General features: G+C 36.4%; 1 protein-coding gene across 3 annotated transcripts in view; it reads right to left on the reverse strand.

Annotated features, from left to right (window-relative positions):
- The window catches only part of TAOK3 (TAO kinase 3), a 186,205-nt gene that overhangs the window by 84,575 nt on the left and 79,547 nt on the right, over positions 1–22,083 (reverse strand). For all 3 annotated transcript variants that reach the window (XM_018061226.1, XM_018061224.1, XM_013970656.2), the window contains exons 2-3: positions 7,144–7,248; positions 339–556 (exon numbers count right to left, since the gene is read on the reverse strand). In XM_018061226.1, the coding sequence (XP_017916715.1) occupies positions 339–458 (120 nt within the window). In that variant the 5' untranslated portion in view covers positions 459–556; positions 7,144–7,248. The remainder of the gene's footprint in view (positions 1–338; positions 557–7,143; positions 7,249–22,083) is intronic.

The following is a 22,083-nucleotide window of genomic DNA, read 5'->3' on the forward strand; positions in this document are numbered from 1 at the left end:
GAAATAACGAGTAGAATTCTTAATAGGAAGAATAGCATATATAAATGCCTCGAGGCAGAAAAGAACATGGCATGTAAGGGAAATGCACGGAGTTCAAATTCAAGCTTATAATGTTTTGCCTCACTTTGAGAGCAGAGTCATTTGATATAGATACCACTGACTTGAATAATGTGTAGAATTCTAGGACTGGCTTTTCAGAAAAGACTGTTTGCCTGGACTGTAGACATCATTTAATTTGTAGAATAAACATTAAAAACATGTGCATTTCACAAGTAATAGTTGGAATGTATAGAAATTAAACTTTCATAATTTGATCCAAACAATTTTTAATCACTTACAAAATAAACTGCTCCAAAACTTCCATGTCCAATTTCATGTAAACCAATAAAAAGTTCTTCAGGATCATCTTTATAGAACAGATCAGCAATCTCTGGGTCTCGTGGCACGCCTTTCCGCATGATGACCAATATGTGCAAACACTTTGCCTTTGAAATCCCAATCAGCTTTCTCTCTCATTGACAAATATTTGAGGGGGGAGGGTGTAAAATTTCAGTACCTGTAGGAAAATAAGGTTTGACATTAAATTATACATTTTGTTTGGTGGCAATTACAAATTCATATTAAAAAGCATCTTGGTCTTATAAATTTTAATAAAAAGACAGGTAATCCAAAAGAAAAATGGGCAATGGATCTGAGTAGATATTTCTCCAAAGACATACAAGTGGCCATTAAAACATAAAAAGATGTGCTACACCATTAGCCATAAGACAAATAAAAATTAAAAACACATGAGACACCACTTTCATACCCACTAGGATGGCTATTATCAAAAAGTCAAATAATAAGTAATGGTAAGGATGTGGGGAAATTTGGACCTTCCAAAACTGCTGGTGGAAATGTAAAACGGTACAGTTATCTTGGGAAAAAGATTGGGAGCTCATCAAAAACTTAACATAAGAGTTGTCACTTGATCCAGAAATTCTCACTCCTTGGTATATACCAAAGGGAAATAAAAACACATGTCCGTACAAAAACTTGGATGGATATTGATAGCAGCATTATTCAGCAACAAACCAAATGTACACTTGGTGAAACAAAATAAGGTATCTCAATACCATGGAATATTATTCAGGGATGAAAAGGAATGCAGTACTGATACACACCACAACACAGATGCAACATTACACTAAGTGAAGGAAGCTAGTCACAAAACACTATGCATTGTATGATTCCATTTATATAATACATCCATCACAAGTAAATTTAGAGAGACAGGAAGTAGATTTTTGGTTGCCTAGGGCTAGGAGGTGAAAGAGTTGGGTTGACAGCTAAAGGATACAGGCTTTCTTTTTAGTATAATGAAATGTTCTGAAATTCATTGTGGTGATGGTTGTAAAATTGTTCATATACTAAAAACTACTGAAATGTACTTTTTAAATGGGTGAATTGTATGGTATCAGAATTATATCTGAAATGCAAATCAAAACTACAATGAGATATCACCTCACACCAGTCCAAAGGGCTATCATCAAAAAATTCACAAACAATAAATGCTGGAGAGGGTAGAAATGTCAATTGGTACAGCCACTATGGAGAACAGTATGCAGGCTCCTTGAAAAACTAAAAAATAGAACTACCAGATGACCCTGCAATCCCACAGGGGATATAACCAGATAAAAACATGGTCCAAAAGGATACATGCACCTCAGTGTTCATTGGAGCACTGTTTACAACAGCCACCATAGGGAAGTAACTTAAATGTGCATAGAGGGAGGAATGGAAGAAGAAGATGTGGTACATATATACAATGGAATATTACTCAGCCATTAAAAGGAAACAGATAATGCCATTTGAGACAATGTGGACGGACCTAAAGATTGTCATACTGGGTGAAGTAAGACAGACAGATAAAGGGAAATATCATATGATACCACTTATAAGTGGAATCTAAAAAGAAATGATATAAATGAACGTACTTACAAAACAAACAGACTCACAGACATAGAAAAGGAACTTGTGGCTACCAGAGGGGAAGGGTGCAGGGAAGGGATAGTCAGGAGTTGGGAATTGACATGTACACACTGCTATACCTAAAAATGGATAATAAACAAGGACCTACTATATACCACAGGGAACTCAACTCAGTATCATGTAATAATCTAAACTGGAAAAGAATTTGAAAAAGGACAGATACATGTATATGTATAACTGATTCACTTTGCTGTACACCTGAAACTATCATAACATTGTTAATCAACTATACTCCAATAAAAATATAAAGCTAAAAAAACCAAAAACAAATAAAATATAACAGAGAGACTTCTGTCCTAGATAACTGAAACAAATGGGAAGTAAAGATAAGAAAATCAAAATATCAGTGACAGATTTTGAGAAGAGAACGAACTGATAAATTATCAATCATATAAGGGGAAAAAAACTCAGAAGAAAAAATTTCCAAAACGGGACTAAAGAAATATAAACATGATTATTCTGAATTGATCCTCCCATTAATGGGCTAATCAAACAGTCTGTAAGACTGCAAGGTGAAGTATATATCCTTCCTGACCATTAGCTACATAGATACTTTCTCTAGTTGATGACAACTGCAATAGGCAACTGGAAAATGTCACTTAGCCAGCATGCCAGCTGGATCTTCCTTGACTTCCATGATGAAAGCTTTTCCTATGGAGAGACTACATATTTATCCCAGATACATGACTGACAATAGAGGTAAGACATGCAATGTGCTTTGGAGTTTGCAGACTGATATCTAATTTGGGGTAGGGGGTAGTTGATACTATATAGATTCAGAGAGAAAAGTTTGGTGAAAAAAACATGTGTTAAAATATATTACAATTCAGCTGCTACCTTTTTATGCAACAATAATTTTGCTTTTGAAGTATATTCATTTAGGTGTGATCTGCTGTACTTAGAGCATCAGCAGTGGTATTTAAGTTTCTATACTGGGAAGGTTACTTGGACAAATGCAAAAAAAACAATGAGCACTGATTTCGAAGTAGGTAATAAGTAGTCATTTAAAAAACAAATTAGCTTAATTTTAGTTTACAATATAATCTAAATTTTGGATAAAACTGTTTCTGTCGTTGTTGTTCAGTCACTAAGTAGTGTCTGACTCGTGGCAACTTCCATGGACTGCAGCCTGCCACGCTTCCCTGTCCTTTCCTATCTCCTGGAGCTTGCTCAAATTCATATCCATTGAGTTGGAGATGCTATTTAACCATTTCAACCTCTGCCACCTCCTTCTCCTTTTGCCTTCATACAGTCCATGGGGTCACAAAGAGTCAGACAGGACTGAGTGACTAACATTTTCAACTTTTTTCCCAGGATCAGTGTCTTTTCCAGTATCAAAGCCTTCATGCAGTAATGAAGACTCACCACAGACAAAAAAATAATAACAATAACTAAATAAATAAATCAATCTTTAAAAAAGTCTAAAAAATAAAAGCACAATCCATAAAGGAAAAAAAGGTTAAATTAGGTTAAAAACATATTGTTTTTGAAAGACCTGGTTAATAGAATGAAGCCACAGTCTACAAGAAGGTCTTTGAGAAACATGTCTCATGATGGATATGCATTCAGAAAATACAAAGAATCCTCAAAACATGAACAACCCAATTTTAGAAATGAGAAAAAGAGGGTGAGAGACTTTCAGTTCAAGATGGCAGAGTAGAAGGATATGCGCTTATCTCGTCCTGTGAGAATACCAAAATTGCAACTAACTGTTGAACAACCATTGACAGGAGGATGCTGAAACCCACCAAAAAATGATACCCCACATCCAAAGACAAAGAAGAAGCTGCAGCGAGACAGGAAGAGGGGTGCAATCACAATAAAATCAAATCCCATACCTGCTGGGTAGGTGACCCACAAAAGAGAACAATAATACCAAAGAAGTTACACCACTGTTGTGAAGATTCTGAACCCCACTTTAGGCTTCCCAGCATAAGGATTCAACAAAGGGACTGGGAATCCCCAGGGAATCTTGCCAGCAAGATTTGATTATAGGACTTCCACAGCACTGGGGAAAACACAGACTCCCATCTTGGAGGGCACAAACAAAATTATGCACACATTAAGACCCAGAGGAAAGGAGCAGTGACCCCACAGGTGACGGAACCATAACTACATGCTAGTGTCAGACAGTCTCCTGTGGAGGCGTGGATCAATAGGTGCTTACCACAGGGACAGGGGCACTGGCGGCATTAGGCTGGGAAGGTCCCCCTTGGTGTAAACCCTCTTGGAGTTAGCTATTAATCCTACCACAGAGTCCTTAGACCCCCGGGCTGGGTCGTCTCAGACCAAACAGTTAACAGGAGGGAGTGCAACCTCACCATCAGCAGATAATTGGATTAAAGCATTACTGAGCAAAAGCCCTGCCAACTTGAGCAAGACCCAGTTTTCCCCATCACCAGTTCTTGCCGTTAGGAAGATTATACAAGCCTCTTAGCCTCATCCATCAGGGTGCAGACAGAAGAAGCAAGAAGCAGCACAGTCCCACAGCGGCTAAAACAAAAACCATATTACAGAAAGTTAATCACGATGAAAAAAGCAGAAAGTTATATCCCAGATGAAAGGACAAGATAAAATCCCAGAAAAACAACTAAATGAAGTGGAGATAGGCAAGCTTCCAGAAAAAGAATTCAGAATAATGATAATAAAGATGATCCAGGATCTTGGGATAACAGTGGAGAAGATGCAAGAAATGTCTGCCAAAGACCTATGAGAACCAAAGAACAAACAAATAGATGAATAATGCACTAGAAGGAATCAATAGCAGAAAAACTGAGGCAGAAGAATGGATAAGTGACCTGGAGGACAGAATGGTGGAAATCACTGCTGCAGAACACAGAAAAAAGTATGAAAAATGAAGACAGCCTAAGAGACCTCTGGGACAACATTAAACACAGCAACATTTGCATTATAGTGGTCTGAGAACAGGAGAGAGAGAGAAAGGACCTAAGGAAATATTTGGAGATAAACATGAGAAAAAGACTAGAACACACACTTCACCAAGAAAGATAAATGGATGGCAGCTAAGGGGAAAAAAAAGATGCTTAATATCATTACTGATTAGGGAGGTACAAATTAAGACCACAATAAGATATTACTACAAATCTATTAGAAAGACTGACATTAAAAAGACAGACTATACCAGGTGATGGTAAGAATTTGAGGTAACTGTATCTCTCAGATGCTGCTGGTGGGATGTAAAAGTGGTAGAAATACTTTGAAAAACTATTTGGTAGTTTTTTAAAAACTGAACATACATCTACCATATGACATAACTATTCCACTCCTAGGTATTCACCCAAGAAAAATGAAAGCAAATGTCCTTAAGAAGCACAGCACACAAAAGTTAATAACAGTTTTATTTTTAATAGTTAAAACTGGAAACAATCCAAATATCCATCAACAGATAAATGGATAAAAAATTTGTGGGACTTTCAGACAATGGAATGCACCTCAGAAATAAAATGAACTATCGATACATGTTACAACATGGATAATTCTCAAAATAATTATGCTGAGTGAAAGAAGTCAGAACAAAAATAGAGAATATATTTTATGATTTCATTTACATAAAATTCTGGAAAATGCCACCTAGAGTGACAGCACATCAGCAGTCTCCTAGGGACAGGGCTAGGGTGAGAAGAGGCGTGAGGAAGGGATTGAAAAAGGATATGAGAAGCATTTGGGAGTGATGAATATGTTTACTATCTTCATTATGATGATGGATGCACATACACACACACACGTTAAAACACTGTGACTTAATATGTGCAGATTACAGTATGTCAATAATTATTGCTTTAAAAAGTTGAAATAAATAAAATTGAACAGCAAGTAGAGATTGTTCTTGCAAAATAAGTCCCAGTTAATTTATTCTTAACATCAGATAAGTAAACATATAAATACATACACATACTAACCCACACACTCAAAGGACATAAATAGGAAATTAAAGAAGAAAAAAAGCAGTGTCTATTAATGATATGAAACATATATAATTTCAATAGTAATCAAAGAAGTATAAAGTAAAATAACAAAAAACCTCCTTTTACCCACCAAGTTGATAAAGTAATAAAGAAAAGATACATTTTATGGTGAGAGCATAAGGAAACAGTCATCTTTATACATTTCTGGAAGAATAAAATGGGAATTCTCTGACCAAGTGTTATTCTTCTACAAGGCAGTTTCTACTTGTTTTGCTTTGATTTATTTTAGTAAATGAGGCAGGGTTTAAGGTAGAGTGGGCTTCCTACATGGCTCAGTGGTAAAGAATCTGCCTGCCAATGCAGGACATGGGTTCAATCCCTGGGTCGGGAAGATACACTGCAGAAGGAAATGGTAACCCACTCCAGTATTCTTCCCTGGGAAATCCCAAGGACAGAGGAGCCAGGTGTCCCAAAGACAGAGGTCGCAAAAGACTCAGACACAACTTACTGACTAAACAAGAACAACAATAAATAAGGTACAGTACAAGAGACAGGCAACAGTGAAGATGGGAAACAAGGCTTCTTTCACCTACAAATTTGAATTTCTTAGTAGCCTTGTGTTTTAGCTGAGGTAGGAGTTGGGATTTCAGGTTATTTTTTATCTTCTTCTTTTTGCTTATTTGTACTTTCTAAATGTTTTGCAAAGCCTGTTACTTTAACATGAAAAAAAATTATTTCAAAGTTGAATTATGAAGCAAAAGCTATAAATATACAATAAAAAAACAATATATATTTTTGTAAATAACAATAATAAAAATAAAATAACTTTAGCCAAGTAATTATCCACATTTTATGCCATCATCGAAAATAATGAAAATGGGTTGGGAAGATCCCCTGGAGAAGGGAACTGCTTCTGGCTGTTCTGGACAGTATACTGGCCTGGAGAATTCCATGGGCTGTATAGTACATGGGATTGCAGAGTTGGACATGACTAAGCAACTTTCACTTTCATAAGGAAATAATTTGAAACAAAAACATTTTTATAAAAGAATATTTTATCCCAATTTTATTAATTCCTTTTAATTTTTTGTATAAATATAATAAAAGTTCACTGTAGAAAAACCAGAAAATACCATTTGCTCCCATTTTGTAGGAGAAAGCTAACTTATAAATCTATAGACAATACCTTTTCATATATGGGACAAAATATACTGTATTGTTCAGAGTCATTATAGCAGCAATCTTTTTTTTTTCTCTTTTATAACTTCAGTCTTTTGTATTTATGGTGCACCTATGGAAAAAGAAGAATAAAATATGTAATTATGGGGTAAAATTCAAGAAGCAGTAACTGATAACATGACAGTTTTAAGTAGTTACAAATGTAATATTACAAAGTTAAAATTTTATCTTAATCAATCAGTTTGTGGATGACAAATGTAAAAGGTAAAATTTTCGCAACAAAGACCCAGGCTACTCTGGCATAAACAACACCAGGGAGACAAATGAGTCCTTAGATTTCAGAATCTACAGTATGGCTTCCACTGGTCTGTCTGAGTCTAAGGAACTCAATAAAGGCTACCAGTAGACAAGACTAATCTGACAGCATATAGTGATGCTACTGATTCTCTGTCACTAAGGTTTATATTTTGAATCGCTTTTCTGATAGGCATGATGATTTAAATTGACTCATCTATCTTCCCTTTCCTAGTCTCTCTATAACTCATCTCTCAGATTTGAGGGGTAGTGATAATTCTTTATTATCTATTAAAGAAGTACATGCCCAATGTAGAGTGGGAAATATGCACCATTATGGAAAAAAAAATCCATAATCCTACTAGGATAAAACTTCATTAACAATCTGGGATTGTTTTCTTCATGAACATATTTATTTCTTCATGCATATATATATTTTTTGTTATACCTCTGAGATCATATTATACACATGATTCCACCAGTCAACCTCTTTTATCTAACTTTAGATTATTAGCATTTTGCCATGTTACCAAACATGGCAAACTATTCACAAAGATCATTTAAAAGCTGTTCAATGTTTATCTATGGAAACGCCACAATTCATTCACAACTGTTTCTCCACAATTTGAAATCAAGGCTGTATTCAATCTTTTGTTCAAATACTAAAGGTTACTGTGTTTTGAAGACCTTTGTCTTATTGTCCATTTACATTTTGGGTTTTTTGGAATGTATTTCTAGAAGTAGAACTATTGGGTCAAAGAATATAATAATTTAAAATTTACATATATTGAAATAATTTGGGGATGCCTGACTAGCTTTGGAGATGAAATCCCTACAGAGGGAAAAATACTATAAAAAAAGGCACTGACTCCCATTTGCACATTCCTCCTGCAGAGGAGATCCTAATCTCCTCTTACATCTATACTTATAAACTAATTTTTCATTATTTTGTTATTCCCTCTGATTCTATGGCTGTGGAATGCTTTAGATAAACTGTAGCTAAAACTTGCCTGAATTCAGCATCACATTTTACCTAAGCATCACCCAGTCAAAAACTACAATGTCTGCATGTATGTCCTGCTAATCTAGTCTGACTATAGCTTCAAGGAACTAAAACATTCCTTGTTATATGAAGACTAGTTGCGAAATTTCTGAGAAAGTAGTTTTAAAATAAGGCATTTACTAATATCTTCATGTCCTGACTAGTTTTAAATGCAGGAGGTGTTCTCTCTTAGAAAATATTTTTCTAATGCTATGGACACACACACTGAGTATTTTTCTTCTCTCTAAATACTTATTCATTTTTACATAATTTTCCCTAAAATCGGTACTCTTTCCATCTGCAGTTACACAGATCTATAAATGTTTTAAAATAAACTCTTTGAGACTTCTAGGAATTAATCTTTCTTGGTTTTATCATTCCCCCTCCCCCACTAGAATATTGCACACGGCATTAGGGCTGAAAACCATACTCCTAAAGTCTATCCATTACACCTAAGAAGTTCTGTTTTTTCCCTCCATTTAACCATCTTCCTTCTTTATTTATAAATGTCCCTTGGGTTCCCTGAAACTGTCCTCTCCTGTTTTTCCACATTATTCCTTCTGTAGCTCCTCTTCTCTCTGATCTCTAAATCAATGTTATTCTTCCAGGTATTTGCCCAAAGGCCTCTGTGTGATGTAGGCTGCTATCCTAATTTCTGTCCACTTAATGGTTTCAAGTAACACTTTGTCAGTAGAAACTTCTGGCCATCGTTTTAAACCCCAGTCCCATTCTTTCAACTATCTATTTGGCTTCTTCCCTAAATGTACATGCATGCTCAGTCACTTCAGTCATGTCCTACTCTTCGTAACACTATTGACTGTAGTCTGCCAGGATCCTCTGTCCATTGGATTTCCCAGGCAAGAGTACTGGAGCGGCTTGCCATTTCCCTCTCCAGGGGATCTTTCTGACTGAGGGATTGAACCTGTGTCTCTTGTCTTGCAGGCAGATTCTTTATCGCTGAACCACCAGGGAAGCCCCTTTACTAAATGGCTCACATCAACTTTCTGACTCTTCCCTTCTCATTTTCCTTAACATTCAATTAAATGACAAGTGTGTGTCAATATTTCTTTTTATCTGTTCTTCACTTTCCCTTTCTATTAGAATTTTTTCTCTCTCTCCTTTGTTTCTGCTCTTTTAGCCTCTAGTCTATCTTTTCTGGAATTCATCTTTAAAACACTATTATTACAATCATCTTCCTGAAGCATAGTTAAGATAGTATCACAGCTCTGTTCAAAATACTTCCATGTTTCCATACTGCCTACAGTAGAAACATTAACTTTACCTAACTAACATTCAGAGCTGGCCTCAAACCTCATGAAAAAATGAATTACTACAGTTGCCTCATCATACCTTTGTCTTTGCTTATGCTAATCCCTCTACCTAGAATATCCACATCCCAACTATTCTCACAGTCTAGCTAAATGTCACCTCTCTTCTAAGGTCGACTGTTTTCTCTTTTTGCTTTCAGTTTTAAATACTTAAATATTGGTATAAGTAGTATAACTGGATGACAAATGCTTTCTTCAGAGGAGGATACATGTGTAAATCTATGTTTTGATTAATCACTATATTCCCCCATTTTCATGAGATAGAATTCACATACCATATGATTCATCTATTTAAAGTGAACAACGGCTCTTAGTATATTCACCAATGTGTGAGAGCATCACCATCGACAATCTTAGAACATTTTCATCATCACAAAAAAGTTTTATTTCCTTCAACTATTAACCTCTCCCACCCAACCTCTCCATTCCTTAGCAACCACTAATGTGTCTTTATAGATTTCCCTGTTTTGAACATTTCATCTGAATAGAATCATATAATATGTGGTTTTTTTTGTGACTGGATTCTTTCCCTAGCATAATGTTTTTAAGACTCACCCATGTTGCAGCATGACTCAATATTTCTTTTTATTGATGAGAATTCCATTGTATAGATATACCACACTGTTTATCCATTTATAAGTTGATAGATATTTGGGTTGTTTCCACTTTGGGGCTGTTATGAATGCTGCTGTTATAATCACTTGTGTACACATATTTGGTTTCTCTTAATTATATTCCTAGGAGTGGAACTGCTGGTCCCTGTGGCATCTTTATACAACAGATAGTCTATAAAAATCTGCTGACTCTCCTTCCCTTTTCCACTCCAGTCTTAACACTGGAAATGATCTTTAAATTCATCCTTCCCTCAAAAGCTGAACTAGAACATTTTTCCTTCCAAGAGGATAACATTGTAAGAATTAACTGAAGATGAAGTGATATGAATGAAATTATTTTTCCCCTTCTTCCTTGACCTCCTGCAACCTCAGGTATTAAATTTATAGTGAGAACTCAGAACTGTGCCAAGAATGTAGAATTTCAGGTCTCAAGCTCTTGGGCCAACTGAACAATCCAGCTAGCTTAGAGGAAAAGATTGCATCAGAGATGTGGAACTGAAATACTTTTCCTCACGCTTTATTCTGAGGAATGGAAATCCTCCAACAGTGATAATCAAATAAATTATTTTTCACAGACATTCTAACTTAATATACACTTGATAGAGAGCAGAAATATAAATATTTTTCATGTTTTCCCTTTTCCCAGAAACTTTCAAGAAAGATGATTCAGAGAAGATCTTAGTTGCTTTTCAATGTTGTAGTCACACTTCTGCAACAATAAACCTGGAGCCAACTAGACTGAAAATCCACAATATTTCAGCATTAAGAAAGTAAGAAAGCTTCATATTGGATGCTACATATATGCAGAAATCTAAAATATGACACAAATGAACTTATCTATGAAACAGAAACAGAGTCGCAGCCACAGAGAACAGACTTGTGGTTGCCAAGCAGGATGGAGAGTAGCGGAGGGATTGATTGGGAGTTTGGGATTAGCAGATGCAAACTACTGTATCAATATATAGAATGGAAAAACAACAAAGTCCTACTATATAGCACTGGGAAATATATTCAATATCCTGTGATAAACCATAATTGGAAAGGACAGGAAAAGAATTTATATATATATATATGTATAAATGAATTATTTGCTATACAGCACAAATTAACAAAACATTGTAAATTAACTATACTTCAATTAAAAATAAATAAAAAGAATGTTTCATATAGGAAAGAATTTTAAAGATCAAACATTTCACAATTTTTTTAACTCAATCTCAGAAAAGTTCAGTGTCAAGTCATACTTATGCATAAAGAGGTGGACAAACCTAGAGCCTGTTATACAGAGTGAAGTAAGTCAGAAAGAGAAATATAAATATTGTATACTGACACATATATATGGAATCTAAAGAGATGGCACTGATGAATATATTTTCAGGGTAGCGATGGAGAAACAGATGTAGAGAACAGATCTATGGGCATGGGGGAGGAGAGTACGGAAAAGGGGAGATACATGGAGAGAGTAACATAGAAATTTACAATACCATATGTAAAACAGATAGCCAGTGGGAATTTGCTGTATGACTCAAGGAACTCAAACAGGGGCTCTGTTAACAGGCTGAAGGGAGGGGTGTGGAGGGAGATGGGAGGGAGGGGACATGGATGTACCTATGGCTTATTCTTGTTGATATATGACTGAAAACCACAAAATTCTGTAAAGTTATCTATCCTTCAATGAAAAAAATTTAAAGCACACTTATGCAGTACTGTTTTCCCAAATTAAAATTCCTTCTAACTTTTCACTCCAGAAAACTTTTTTTCTTAATCAAGCTGCCTAAATCAGACTTCAAAACACCAAAAAGTTTTCTATTTTGGAGGGTGATAAGAAAAGTTTAATTTAATATAAGATTGAACTTCTCTGTCACCATTTCTCCAAATATACTTGAATAAATAGTGGTGGATTCAGTTATTATGGATACAAATTTGGAGATCTCTTTAAGAAATATTTTTTAATAAACTTTCCATACAAGAATAAGGTATAGGACCTTAGGAGCCGGTATAAATAAGGAGCTCTGAAATGTAAGTTTCACAGTAAATCTGCCTGTGTAAATTTTTATTACTGTATTCATTATTTTGTTCCCAGAAAGTACACAGAGGCAGGTAAAATCTTCATTTTACAGCAATGAAGAAAAAAGTAGAAATTGGTGATCGGACTTTTTCAAAGTCAGGACTACTCTGATATTTTTCATCCTCTGATCTTATAATACAACCTCCCACACAGACTTAAAACTACCTTTAAGGAAAATAACAGAAAACTGGTTTTGAATAGTTTTTACCACTGTCTGTCACTAATACTTAACTGTTATGCTGAGGTAACAAACCATTTTTATGGTACTTTCACTGTGAAAATGAAGTGTTTTCTTTATGCCAAATGATCACACAGCCAATTGTGACAGAATTTGAGAACTGGAAGGGGATTTTAGTGATCATCTAACTTCTACTTAAGCAAATAATGCAGAAGTATCTGGGACTTATCATCATACCTTGTAGACTACTTCTGAGTTAACTGATATTAAATTATATGAAAACAATCATAGTCATCATTTAAGACTACGTGTGCTTAAAAAGTAAAAAAATATTACTTTCTCCCCCTCTTAAAAAAAGAAAAAAAAAACAAAATATGTTTAGGTTGAGAGACAAATGGGAAAGGAATTGTTCCTTTAGATTTCTTAAACTTAATACCAAAAGGTTTTGTTTTGCCTGATAGTTTTATATGTGGCGAGAAACTTTAAATTATGCATTCATTTTTGGGAAAACAGTACATTTTTTAAATTAAGACCACTATAAAAATAGTGTCTACATTTACATAAATTCTGAACTATTTGAATGGATTTAACCAATCTTTCGAAGCCTTCATTTTGCACAACTTAAACACGTGTGGTATAAAAATTGTAATGATTATAATACACATAATTTACTCTCTAATACAGGTTTTTTAAAAATCTGATTAATATTCAGCTTCCGTATAGAAAAATACTCAGACCGCTAATGTTTTCTCAAATTATTTTTAGTCATTTCTTTATTCAGATGTTCATTCGTCCCGAAAATGTTTATGAATTGCTTAATATCTGCCCAGAACTGACAAAGCTTTAGGCTCTTTCCTACTCTTATAAAACTTACACTCTAATAGAGAGAGACAAATAAATATTGCTATGTCAGGTACTAAGAAATATCATGAAGGAAAATAAGATAAGGTAGAATCAGTTAATATTTTAATATTTTGGTAACTTAGGAAAGTGAAAGGAGTTATCTTTTGTCATCCATGACAAGTCCCTTCCAACCATGCCTCTGTGTGTGTGTGTGTGTGTGTGTTAGGTGTGTATGTATTAGTTGCTCAGTTGTGTCTGACTCTTTGTGATCCCATGGACTGTAGCCCTCACCAGGCTCCTCTGTTCATGGAATTCTCCAGACAAGAATACCAGAGTGGGTTGTCATTCCCTTCTCCAGGGGAATCTTCCTGACCCAGGGATCTGAGTTTATGTTAATATGGTGACTTAGAAAACCCCTTAGTATAGGGGCTGATAGCCAGAAGAACGAAACCCGATGGAATTGGAATTTTCAGCCCTAATCCCAGACCTCAAGGGAAAAGGGAAGGACTGGAGACAGAGTTCAGTTACCAGTGACCAAAGATTGATTGTACTTCCCTGGGAGTTTGGCTGCTAAAGAATCCACCTGCAATTCAGGAAGCCCTGGTTCGATCTGTGGGTCGGGAAGATCCCCTGGGGGAAGGCATGGCAACCCACTCCAGTATTCTTGCCTGGAGAATCCCCATGGACAGAGAAGGTTGGTGGGAGACAGTCCATGGGGTCACAAAGAATTGGACTAAGTACATAATAAACCGGTAAATGTAACTAAATGTTTCTCTGAGTTCTATAAGCCACTATAGCAAAACCTGCTCCACAAACTCAAGGAGGGCTTTTAGGAACCTCCAATCTACAACTACGGTTTTTCCAGTGGTCATGTATGGATGCGAGAGTTGGACTGTGAAGAAAGCTGAGCACCGAAGAATTGATGCTTTTGAACTGTGGTGTTGGAGAAGACTCTTGAGAGTCCCTTGGCTGCAAGGAGATCAAACCAATCAATCCTAAAGGAAATCAGGCCTGAATATTCATTGGAAGGACTGATGCTGAAGCTGAAACTCTGATACTTTGGCCACCTGATGCAAAGAACTGACTCATTGGAAAAGACCCTGATGCTGGGAAAGACTGAAGGCAGGAGGAGAACAGGATGACAGAGGATGAGATGGTTGGATGGCATCACTGACTCGATGGACATAAGTTTGAGCAAGCTCTGCAAGTTGATGATGGATGGGGAAGCCTGGTATGCTGTAGTTCATGGGGTCTGAAAAGAGTCAGACGCAACTGACTGACTGAACTGAATTGAACTCATTCATAGCCCAGAGGATAAGAAACAAACTTGGATTTAGAGCATTTCAGTTTTTAACTCTGTCTCATTACTCAATTCCTTCTATTCTAAGTCCTGTATGTTTAAGCTTTTTCTACATCTACAAAATCTTAGTTTTCTTATGAGTTTAATCAATGGTATAATGACCCCAAAGCAGTGTTTAACTATTCATTCATCATTTACCAGTTACCTGCTATGCTTAAAGACATCATGCTATGTGTTAAAAAATACATAACCCTGAAGTGTGTTCACCAGAAAATAATTATCTAGAATAAGTGCATGTTCCAAGTACTACAGAACTTCAAAAGAGGGAAAGAGAACTTCTAACTCTAAGGAGTAGAGGTTGGGGATGGGCAGGTGATTGATGGCTTCATGGTAGAAATAGCATTTGGAATGCTATGTTATGAACAGGAAATAACTACAGCTTGTAGCATGTACTGGCAAGTAACTAAAGGGGTTGTTTTGCAGGTTCAGGATAGGATCCTTTGGAAACAAACCTGGAAGATTTAGGTTTGAAATTTGAAGGATATAGATTGTCCAGGTCAAGACTGAATACCATTCAAAGAATTTTAAGCTTTTTAACTGTAAATAATGAAATCATTTGATATTAAAATTAGTCTTCAAGAATGACACTCTAGTTGTTTGGGAGTAATATATAGGTTAGAATTGAAATAGTATATTTAAAAACATTATGCACACATCACAGAAAAAAATTGGAAGAATATAGACCAAAATGTTAACAGTGATTATCTTTGGGTATTGGGAATATAGGCATTTTGTTTTCTTTTTCCTTTCTGTATTTCCTATATTTTCTCCATTGTAATAGAAAAAGTAAGCTAAAAATGTCTTTAAAAGAATGGACTGAAATAGGACACTAGAGCAGGAAGGTCAAGTTAGGGCTACCAAGCAAGAAAGAATGATAATCTTCTTCTATAACGTTGGGAATAAAATTGAAACCAGAAGGCAAGTACCATGTCTTCAGATTCAAGAATAAGACAGTAATAACATGGCCGTAGAACCAGCAATTGATGGGCTACACAACATGAAAAAGATACAAAAGTCAAAGTTAGCTCTGAGGCTCTAAGATCAAGTGAAAGAGAAGATAACTGTTCTATAAACAAAAATAGGGAATTCAGCAGAAGGCACAAGTTTAATAGTTGAAAGATGGTAAGGGTATCCCAGCCAAAATGATGTTTAAGTGCCAGATGGGCATCCAGGTAGAAATATACAGCAGGAGAAAATAAGTACAGGCTGAAGTTCAGGGGAAACAATGGAGTCAGAGATTCAGATGTGGAATTATTTGTGTAAGGTAGATAAGAAATTCAAGAGGGAATGATGGTAACTTTGGCAAAAATTGCAGACAGAAAGGCTGAGAATAAAATTTGGGAGAAATATTTAAAGTTGAATCCTTAGTGATATTATATAAGTACTAAATACAGTATTTCTATAATTATGCATTCACTCCATTTTATATATAATCAAAAGGTAAAAATGACTTCTCTGAGTTTAACAAATTAAGATGAATAGTCAAAAGAATAGTATCAGAAATAAAATTCACGGAATTAACTGGCAGTTCAGTGATTAGGACTCTGCATCTTCATTGCTGATGGCCCTGGTTCAGTCCCTGGTCAGGAACTAAGATCCCATAAGCCATGTGGCATGACCAAAAAAAAAAGAGAGAGAAATTAAATTCAAATTTTAAAATAAATTGGCTTTTGCTTCATGCCAATTATATATATGTATATATATATATATAAAGTTCCCTGTTTTTCTGTCCTTGGAAATGTATTTTGAAAAAAGAAAATACGTGCAGTAAAATGAACAGCAATAAAATGAACCAAATGAACCAAATGAACCAAATGAACCAAATGAACCAAATGAACCAAATGACTGGTAATTGTTAAGTTAACCTGTATATTTTTTACATTCTCTTTATAATCAGAATTTTAGATTTGGAATGGATCTAGCATGGTTCAAGTAGTTTCTAAATAGTTTAGCAGCAATGCATTGGTGTCATTATGGTCTCAATTGAATTAACGACCAGAAACTTGCAGAGTGGATTGCAAGCACCCTGATTCAGTGGAAAGAATTCTGAGTGAAAGACAGAAGTCTTTGGTCCTAATCCCATATTGGTCCCCAAATGGCTTTTCAGAATTAATTAAGTTATTTAATTTCTCAAAGCCTCAGTTCCCTGGTCTTGGGGCTAACTCAGATAATCTCTAAGTTTCATTCAACTCTAAAAGTCTATGATTATGTATGATATTACTTATATGTGCATTCTAAAATATGAAACAAATGAACCTATCTGAGAAACAGAAACAGATTCATGGACATAGAGAACAGATCTGTGGTTGTTAAGGGGGAGGGAGTTAGGGGAGGGATAGAGTGAGAGGTTGGGACTAGCAGATGTAAGGTATGACATGTGTAATAGATAAACAAGGTCCTAAGGAGTACGTCAACACTGTATATTGTTACCCTGCTTATTTAACTTATATGCAAAGTACATCATGAAAAATACTGGGCTGGATGAAGCACAAACTGGAATCAAGACTGCTGGGAGAAATATCAATAATCTCAGATATGCAGAGGACAGCATACATAATGGCAGAATTTGAAAAGGAACTAAAAAGCCTCCTGATGAAAGTGAAAAAGATGGCTTAAAACTCAACATTCAAAAAACAAAGATCATGGCATCCAGTCCCATCACTTCATGGCAAATAGATAGGGAAATCATGGAAACAGTGACAGACTTTATTTTCTTGGGCTCCAAAATTACTGCAGATAGTGACTGCAGCTATGAAATTAAAAGACCCTTGCTCCTTGGAAGAAAAGCTATGACCAATCTAGACAGTGTATTAAAAAGCAGAGATGTAATTTACTTTGCCAACAAAGGTCCACCTAGTCAAACATATGGTTTTCCCAGTACTCATGTATGGATGTGAGAGGTAGACTATAAAGTAAGGTGAGTGCCAAAGAATTGATGCTTTTGAACTGTGGTGTTGGAGAAGACTCTTGAGAGTCCCCTGGACTGCAAGGAGATCAAACTAGCCAATCCTAAAGGAAATAAGTCCTGAATATTCACTGGAAGGACTGATGCTGAAACTGAAACTCCAATACTTTGGCCACCTGATGCGAAGAGCTGACTCATTTGAAAAGACCCTGATGCTGGGAAAGACTGAAGGCAGGAGAAGGGATAAGGATGAGACGGTTGGATAGCATCACTGACTCGATGGACATGAGTTTGAATAAGCTGTGGGAATTGGTGATGGACAGGGAAGCCTGATGTGCTGCAGTCCATGGGTTTGCAAAGAGTCAGGCACAACTGCATCACTGAACTGACTGACTGACTATATAGCATAAACAGCTAGACTCAGTATCTATGATGAACCATAATGGAAAAGAATATTTTAAAAAAATGTATGTATAACTGAATCACTTTTCTGTACAGTAGAAATTAGCAAAGCATTGTAAATCAACAAAACTTGAAAAAATATGTGATTATGGCATGTTGATTGATTTTAAAATCTTACTCAAATACACACACACACATACACACAGAAAGTGTCCTGAGTTCAATATAACTGAAATTCCCAGTAATCTTCACTTTAATTGTTCCAAATTCAAATAAAAGAAAAGATAAAGATAAAAACCCTTTTAGTCTCTGTGAATTTTACCTGCCATTGATGAAGGTACTGCAAGAGTCCTGTATTGACAACTTTTGACTCCCTGCTATAGGATTACAATGCCAGGCACTGGAGATAAAAGAACATGCAGCAATAAGTGCTTTGAAAATAAACCATCTTAGAGCTAATGAAGGATTATCTGGCATGCAATTTTTCTAAAATGCCACAGCTATTAGCACGTTCTTTTCTCGTTTGTTTGTTGGGACAATTTCTCTCCTGTCTCCACTTTGTTGCCCAGAAAGCTTTAGGGACCTTAAAAACCCAGACTTAGGGATCCTAAAACATCAAAATTAAATTGTGTATACTTAAATTTGGGGCTTTTCCAGTGGCTCAGTGGTAAAGGATTTGCCTGCAACGCAGGAGCCTCAGAAGACACAGGTTCAAATCCCTGGGTTGGGAAGATCCTCTGCATGAGGGTATGGCAACCCACTCCACTAATCTTGCCTGGAGAATTCCCATGGACAGAGGAGCCTGGTGAGCTACAGCCCACAGGGTCACAAAGAGTTGGACATGACTTAAGCGACCTAGAACATATACTTAAATTTATATTTACTTTTATGGAAAATGGCCTACTTAGCATCTGCTATGCATTGAATTATATACCCCTCAAAATTCATATTTTGAAACTCAGCAGTGGCCACAGAATTAGTAAAGGTCAGTTTTCATTCCAATCCCAAAGAAGGGCAATGCCAAAGAATGTTCAAACTATCACACAATTATGTTCATCTCACACACTAGCAAAGTAATGCTCAAAATTCTCCAAGCCAGACTTCAACAGAACTTGAACCATGAACTTCCAAATGTTTAAGCTGGATTTAGAAAAGGCAGAGGAACCAGAGATCAAATTGCCTACATGTGTTGGATCACAGAAAAAGCAAGAGAATTCCAGGAAAATATCTACTTCTGTTTTACTGACTACACCAAAGTCTTTGACTGTATGGATCACAACAAACTGTGGAAAATTCTTCGAGATGGGAATACCAGACCACTTTACCTGCCTCCTGAGAAATCTGTATGCAGCTCAAGAAACAACAGTTAGAACTGGACACGGAAAAAGAGACTGGTTCCAAATTGGGAAAAGAGTACGTCAAGGCTGTATGGAGAAGGCAATGGCACCCCACTCCAGTACTCTTGCGTGGAAAATCCCATGGACGGAGGAGCCTGGTAGGCTGCAGTCCATGGGATCGCTAAGAGTCAGACATGACTGAAGCGACTTAGCAGCAGCAGCAAGGCTGTATACTGTCACCCTGCTTATTTAGTTTATATGAAGAGTACATCATGTGAAATGGCAGGCTGGATGAAGCACAAGCTGGGACCAAGACTGCCAGGGAGAAATAGCAATAACCTTAGATATGCAGATGATACCACCCATATGGCAGAAAGCGAAGAGGAACTAAAGAGCCTCTTGATGAAAGTCAAAGAGGAGAGTAAAAAAACTGGCTTAAAACTCAACATTCAGAAAACTAAGATCATGGCATCCAGTCCCATCACTTCATGGCACACAGCTGGGGAAACAGTGGAAACAGTGATAGACTTTATTTTGGGGGGAGCTCCAAAATCACTGTGGATGTTGATTGCAGCCATGAAATTAAAAGGTGCTTACTCCTTAGAAGCAAAGTTATGACCAATCTAGACAGCATATTAAAAAGCAGAGACATTACTTTGCCAACAAAGGTCCGTCTAGTCAAGGCTATGGTTTTTCCAGTAGTCATGTATGGATGTGAGAGTTGGACCATAAAGAAAGCTGAGCATCAAAGAATTGATGCTTTTGAACTGTGATGTTGAAGAAGACTCTTGAGAGACCCTTGGACTGCAAGAAGATCAAATCAGTCAATCTTAAAGAAAATCAGTCCTGAATATTCCTTGGAAGGACTGATGCTGAAGCTGAAACTCCAAAACTTTGGCCACCTGATGTGAAGAACTGATTCATTGGAAAAGATCCTGATGCTAGGAAAGACTGAAGGCAGAAGAAGGGATGAGGATGAGATGATTGGATGGCATCACTGACTCCACGGTCATGAGTTTGACCAAACTCCAGGAGTTGGTGATGGACAGGGAAGCCTGGCGTGCTGCAGTCCTTGGGTTCATAAAGACTTGGAAGTGACTGAGTAACTGAACTGAACTGAATATTCTTTGTGACTATATTTGAAGATTGAGCCTTTGGGGAGTAATTTAGGTTAAATGAAATCATAAGGATGGGGAATATCTGTTAGAATTGGTGACCTTAGGAGAAGAGGAAGAGAAGAAAGATCTCTCTGCACAACACATACCTCACACACGTAAGGAGGAAATGCTGTATGAGTACAACCCCAGAAGGTGAACAGGAAGAGAGACCTCACCAGAAAACTTAACACTGGCACCTTGTTCCTGGACTTCCCACACTCTATAACTGTGGGAAAATAAAATTTCTATTGTTTAAAGCACCCAGTCTATGGTCCTTTGTTATACCAGCTGGGCAGACTGAGACCGCCTCCTTAATCAATTTTTGGACCAAGATTTCAAACAGTTTACTAAACTAATAATCAAAATGTATTTTTTTTTCAGGTAGCTAGAGAAACTAATCCTTTGATAATCCTTTTCCATTCAAAAATATATCTTCATAATTCAAAGCATTTGGTAGGGAAATATTATTTTTTGAACTACAAGAAAAAGTTTACAATTACTCCATTAGTTTCTACCAAATAACTTAAAAAAACATAAATAAATATGGTAATTAGAGCACACATACTTGATTAAGTGTAAAATCTTGACCTAAAATCGGTTTCCTAAAACCCTTTGCATTTATTTGACCTTTCAACAATACTACTCTGAATGAGAACCTCAAATGTTTAAATTCCACAGATAGAAGTGATTATAAGTACTTTCCTGTTCAAGTATTTAAAGCAATTTCTTCATACTTGAGTGATTTACTTGAAAGTCAGAAAGTGAATGAACCCTATCAGTTCTCTATATACCACTTGATTAAAAAAAAAAAAACACCTCTGTAAAGCTGTTTATGAATGGAATCCATTCCCAACACTAATGCCAGCATTATCAACCTGAAAGTGAAATTTCACCACACCACTCTCCAGCTTAAAACCCTTTAATCCCATCATGTATAGGATATAAAATCCAAGCTCCTTGTAATCAGATGGCAAATAAAATCCTCTGTGATCTGCTCCTTGTCTGCTCCTGAACTCTGTCCTTAGTAACTTCAGGGCCTCACCCTGGACGCCCAGCTATCTCAGTGCTTCCCTGGGATATCAAGAAGCATCTGTTGGCAAACTCTTTTCTTCCGAGATATCTAGAATTTCTTCAAGAATCTGCTCATACAGTACCTCATCAGGGAAACTTCTCTGATTCTCCTCCAGGCTGAGGTGGGTTTTTTCCTTTATGTTTGCACAGAAGGGCACTGTGAACATTTACATACATGGTATAAACACAGATTTAGGTTGTTTTAGGTAAATGTTTCTCCATTTGGACCCTACACTGCCAGGAACAAGGGATCATATTTCTATCACCAGTGCCTAGCAAACTTGTTGGTACACTGCATTTGACCAAAATATGTTGTGGAATTATACTAATTCAGATACCAAATACACT

Source organism: Capra hircus, chromosome 17, assembly GCF_001704415.2.
Source record: "Capra hircus breed San Clemente chromosome 17, ASM170441v1, whole genome shotgun sequence".
NCBI lineage: Eukaryota > Metazoa > Chordata > Mammalia > Artiodactyla > Bovidae > Capra > Capra hircus.